At 51.7% G+C, this 6,000-nt stretch overlaps 1 protein-coding gene across 1 annotated transcript in view; it reads left to right on the forward strand.

The window, feature by feature from the left end:
• The window catches only part of Rpt6 (26S proteasome regulatory subunit Rpt6), a 40,184-nt gene extending 34,917 nt beyond the window's left edge, over window positions 1-5,267 (forward strand). The window contains exon 8 of the mRNA XM_037219257.1: window positions 4,927-5,267. Coding sequence (XP_037075152.1) covers window positions 4,927-5,067 — 141 coding nt within the window. The 3' untranslated portion in view covers window positions 5,068-5,267. The remainder of the gene's footprint in view (window positions 1-4,926) is intronic.
• Window positions 5,268-6,000: the final 733 nt, after the last annotated feature.

Genomic DNA, 6,000 nt, shown 5'->3' on the forward strand with positions numbered 1-6,000 from the left:
CGATAGGGAATTGCAACTTTGAGCTTGTGGGCCACGTGTGAGGTGTGCTGCGCTCAGTGATTACCAGACAAGATTTGAATAAGGATGAGGCTGGGAGCAAATACACGGGAAGGTAATCCAACCGACTGATGATATGCAGTTTGTCTCGCAAAGTTTCGCTGTCGCTGCTTGATTAGAACGTCTGTGTTGAGCATGACGTCGTGGGCCGGATGGGCCGCGGCAGCTTACTCTGACGTCGGAGGCCGGATGGGCCGCTGCAGCTTACTCTGACGTCGGAGGCCGGATGGGCCGCTGCAGCTTACTCTGACGTCGGAGGCCGGATGGGCCGCTGCAGCTTACTCTGACGTCGGAGGCCGGATGGGCCGCGGCAGCTTACTCTGACGTCGGGCGCCGGATGAGCCGCGGCAGCTTACTCTGACGTCGGGCGCCGGATGAGCCGCGGCAGCTTACTCTGACGTCGGGCGCCGGATGAGCCGCGGCAGCTTACTCTGACGTCGGGCGCCGGATGAGCCGCGGCAGCTTACTCTGACGTCGGGCGCCGGATGAGCCGCGGCAGCTTACTCTGACGTCGGGCGCCGGATGAGCCGCGGCAGCTTACTCTGACAGCCACGCTGCGAGCTCTCAGCGGTGACCTGGGAAGTTGTATTATGACGAACTGGAACTGTTCTAGTTGCATGGGAATAGCGATCAACAGTATAGTCGATTGTTTTTTTTTTTTGTGGGGAGTGTGACTCGCTGTGAGCGATAGTGTCATATCCTTGCAATATAAAGTAAGGGAATAATATTTTTTTTAGTAAAGCAAACGGTTATTGTACGGTGATTGCGTCATACTTAATGGTGTAGCCAAAGGATCCTTTTAAACCTGTCCCCAGCCCCTCCTAGAGGCAGCGGAGCAGTCTAGGAGGGGGGGGGGGCAGGGGTAACTGTGTCTGAAGGCTTCAATACGTTTTTTATTTAAAGGTTTGTTGGAGGTTTGTTAATTTAGGACATCCGTAGGTCCGTGGAACATAAAATTTGGCCTCATTGGGCATCAAACTAGTGTCCCGAACCTGTGACAGTATAATGAGTGGAGACAAAATAGCACATAGTGACTTCTAATTGATTCATCAAAAAGGAAACTTGTACAGACCATGGGTGTAGTTTTACAAAGCTTCTGGTGTGAAGAGGGCTGGACGGTGAAAAATAATCTCAATCACCCCCAAATTTCGCCAGTAAAAAATGTTTCTCTACGGATTTTCCCCACCCTATTTTTAAAGTTCAGTGCGGGAACACAATTGTGATGAGCCTTGGGGGGGGGGGGGGGGGCGTCATAGTATTGCGCTCCGCAGCTGCATGCTGCACTTCTTTCCGCCCCGCGATCGCCGTAGATGGACGACCCGGCGCTGGCGCGAATCCAGCACATGGAATGCCCCTTGTTCAGCATACACTGAGCCCCACGCGGAAGACATCTGCGTTTGTGTTTGGGAGTGTCTGGTACGCACCGCGAGGCGTCACAACATTCGCGATACCACTCGATGCAGATAACCTGGCAGGAGCGTAGTGTCGCAAAATAGGTTGGGGACGCCCCAAAATCTCGCTAAACTAGTCTTTCTTCGTAATGTTGGGGGAGGCTGTTGTCCAAATGTGGGGCGGGGCATCCTCGCCCCAACTGAATAGGAATATACACCCCTGCAACCTGAGGTTGTTAGTGTACTGTATGCATGCTCAGTGTACATGCAAATGGCTGATGACTCGAAAAACAGCAAGTAGGTTAACAGCCCTGGCCCCCATTCGCCGTTTTTCATAACGTGGACGGATTGAGTGGGAGGTTCGGTACATCCCTCCTCCCTCTCCCTCCCTCTCCAAACTAGGGAAGATAGAGCCCAGCGGGTAACACCAGCGGTTTCTCTCAACAATGTTCCGCGACTGTTATTAATTTATGTGTTGTTTGCTCAATAATTGACCTCATGATACCAGGTCAAAGGTAAAATTTCCTAAAAATCGAACTTCTCAGCTTTACTAATTTTTTCAGCTTTACATACCTACCGGACCATTCCTGCAGTGGCACGAAACTAAAAAGACGGGTTCCTCGTTTATTTTTGAGGATAAGGGTGTATAGTTTTATGCGTTATTTAACGTATGATTATGGTGTATGACACCGTTATTGTAATGTCGGCCCTCCACGCGCGGTTCACGAAACGGTCGGTGGCCGCCCGCGCCGATCGTTCATCGCCGCGCAGTGCTGCACCGTCAGGTGAACACTGGTGCTATATGTGGAGCGATGACGACGATCGTACATCGCCGCGCAGTGCTGCACAGTCAGGTGAACACTGGTGCTATATGTGGAGCGATGACGACGATCGTACATCGCCGCGCAGTGCTGCACAGTCAGGTGAACACTGGTGCTATATGTGGAGCGATGACGACGATCGTACATCGCCGCGCAGTGCTGCACAGTCAGGTGAACACTGGTGCTATATGTGGAGCGATGACGACGATCGTACATCGCCGCGCAGTGCTGCACAGTCAGGTGAACACTGGTGCTATATGTGGAGCGATGACGACGATCGTACATCGCCGCGCAGTGCTGCACAGCCAGGTGAACACTGGTGCTATATGTGGAGCGATGACGACGATCGTACATCGCCGCGCAGTGCTGCACAGCCAGGTGAACACTGGTGCTATATGTGGAGCGATGACGCCGATCGTACATCGCCGCGCAGTGCTGCACAGTCAGGTGAACACTGGTGCTATATGTGGAGCGATGACGACGATCGTACATCACCGCGCAGTGCTGCACAGTCAGGTGAACACTGGTGCTATATGTGGAGCGATGACGCCGATCGTACATCGCCGCGCAGTGCTGCACAGTCAGGTGAACACTGGTGCTATATGTGGAGCGATGACGACGACACTGGCCGGTGCTGGGTGGAAAGACGAGGCAGGGGGGGGGGGGGGGGGGGCGTGTAAGAGCTGAGGCTCACGCTGTGATGGAGGGAAGGTTGAAAGAAACATCTCTTTTCGATTTATGTTGGCGAATTTCGTTTTGCCTATGATGATGAGCTGTGCTATGCTTTGCTATCCCTTTTCTTTTCTGTCTTGTCCTGTCCGGTCACTCCTGCCTGTCCTGACTTGTCTCCGGTTCTGCCATGTCATTTCCTGCCTGGTGCTATCAGCTTCCCCTCTATCCTGTTCTGCCTTGTCTTTTCTCATCCTGCCGCAATCCTCCATCTCCTGGCTTCTGGCTGTCATGTTATGCGTAGTGATGGCGCAACCTCTAGGAGATTGGGGGACGGAAATCATGATATTGGCGCTGCGCGCTATGTGGACCGTATGCCAGTGTGTATGATCTCGCCCCAATTGTGTCTGTAGAATGCTTTTTTAATCTTCCAATTAAAAATGTCATTTCAAGTCAGTTCGACTCGTCTAAATTCCAGTTGCTTCCCTGTAGTCCTCATTTGCCGTCGTGATCTCGAAGACGTAATTGCGCTCATATATAAGAAAGCCAAAGGCTATTTTACAATAGGATTTTTATCATAATGCTCAAAATCAACGGTCGTTCGATGTAACAAAGGTCCGCAGCTCCCGTTTTTGGCAGATTATCAGCAGATCGGCCATTATGAGTTCAAAATTATAAGGAAGAGTCACGACATTCTATATATCAAGAGATGCTGGTTAAACGGCGTTGCGGTGCTAAATAGCAATATATTAACCGTACCCAATATTTTGAGCTGTACCCGTAGTTAAGAGTCAGGATAAGGATGGACTCTGAGGGTAAGAACGACCCAAAATCCGAGATCTGAAGTTAGTGCACTTAAACGGCTACTAACATTATTTTGGAAGTTTTCCAGACGATCTGACGACCTTAAATGGAGTAGCCCCCACTTCACCATTAACATGTTCCCACCACTTCGATGCATGATTGAACGACCGTGTAGATTAAGTTGACGTTAAACTTCGATCCTGATGCTGACCTCCATCGAACTAGGCCAGAGGGCTCGGTTGTTGATGACATCCATGACACAGGCATTTAAACCTTAAGGACCAGGAGACATGCTGCTCTAGTGCAAACGGAGCCAGTAATGCGCCGGGGTGCGGCCATTTTCACATATTCACGGTACACACCTATGGGAAGTCATACCTCAGTGCGTTGACGTGAAGAAGGTTGAAACCGGTCACAAGGGGGTCCAACCTTAGCTGGCCTACGTTGTGTAATGATCCGCTGAACAGTTTGGAAGACACCTCCAAAGGACAGGCCGAAGGTAATCAGAAGAAACCATTCACACGGACACACTGCTGGCGGCAGCCTAACTGGGCTAGCTGCTGCCGTGGCAGTGTTTCGTGGAATAATAAGCTTACCGGACGCATGGCCTGCATTTCTGTTGGATTGCACTGTGTATTCTGCACACAAGCTGAAGGGCCTGGCTGGCATGATGGAATGCAACTCTGTGAAAGTTGACATTTTCCTCAACAAAGAATAGCAAATTAAGTTTACTCTACGAAGCAGCTAATCGAAAGTTCTCGCCTGAGGATGAATATAAATAAATGGACTCAGTCGCGGGGCGAAGTGTTACAGTCGTTGCATTTGCAGGCCAATTTAACATAATTCGATTTCACGAATGCGTAGTTTTCAAACTTTCTTCGCCGACTCATTTCAGCGGTTGTTAACTGCCTTCTCTTGTCTGCAAAACCCACAGGGGTGTTTAAAACCCTGTTGGTCTTTGCAACGCCGCTATAAAATTTGCAAGCACTCCGTGTAAATTTTATTTTTACGACGTCCCCAGGCAGTTTGCGGACTGTCCGATTGTCACCGGTTTCCGTAGCAGACGCCCTGTTCGGTGTCGGCGCTGTTCATGTGACGAGCGCCGCCCCCTCTCCTGTTACAGGGCGTGTGCACGGAGGCCGGCGCTGTTCATGTGACGAGCGCCGCCCCCTCTCCTGTTACAGGGCGTGTGCACGGAGGCCGGCATGTACGCGCTGCGTGAGCGGCGCGTGCACGTCAACCAGGAGGACTTCGAAATGGCCGTCGCCAAGATCATGCAGAAGGACTCGGAGAAGAACATGTCCATCAAGAAGCTGTGGAAGTAGGCCGGTGTGCGGCCCAGTGGCTGGGCTCGGTGGTGTGTTGGACTGCGTCGTCGTGCCCGCGCGCGCTTCGGGCCGGCCTGGCCACGGGCGCCCAGAGAGGGAGGGAGGGGGGAGGGGGGCTGTCGCGCTCTGCACTGTCTCAGCCGAAAGAGCACAGAGCTCCAAGGTACGGCGGCAAATACACGTGTGGACGGTGTTGACACGGCTGTTTGGCTCGCTGCGAGGGGCTCCACGACTGGTGCTGGCGTCCGCCTATGACGCGCCATTGCCGGGCTTTGTGGCCGTGGCGACTTCATTAGCTCCCGCGACGTGAAGTTTGTCACAGCCACCGCTGCGCTCTGGGGATGGCCAATGCCGTCATCATGAGTAACATAGTGGCGTGTCAGATCATTGGCTGACATTTTGCGTTTCATCGGGAGAAACTTGGGCAACATTGTATGCCACATCCAGAGAAGGGTACACGTGTAAGTTGTTCAGTGCAACTGCGGGGAACATGGCATATGCCTAAGAGCGTTTTTTTTTTTAACTTATTCATTGTTTGGATGGCGTCGAACCAAATAAGACTTGTGTGCAGGACGATAGACCGACATCTTGATTCCACTTTGATATGCATTATGGCAATGCCATAAGAAGGGAAGGCCGTGTCAAGGATGATTTTTAGAACAAAATGACGATCATCCTGAGTGGCCTTCCACCCAGCGCAGCACCAGCAGGGCGATTGAGCACGGTCGTGTCTCAGATCCTACTGAAAAGTGCCAGGTGGGGTCATCTGATGAGTAGAATCTGTCACAATATGAGGTCTCTGATCTACCGGTCACGAGATACGTCCGAGGCGTTTTCATAACGAGTTGACATAATGAAGTTTACATAGGCACGTTCGGAAAAAGTGAGGTTGCGATTTAGGTAAAGGGTCATGGTTTTAACTTTGTATAA

The sequence above is a fragment of the Pollicipes pollicipes genome, unplaced genomic scaffold (assembly GCF_011947565.3).
Source record: "Pollicipes pollicipes isolate AB1234 unplaced genomic scaffold, Ppol_2.1 Scaffold_4295;HRSCAF=5057_pilon_pilon_pilon, whole genome shotgun sequence".
Classification (NCBI taxonomy): domain Eukaryota; kingdom Metazoa; phylum Arthropoda; class Thecostraca; order Pollicipedomorpha; family Pollicipedidae; genus Pollicipes; species Pollicipes pollicipes.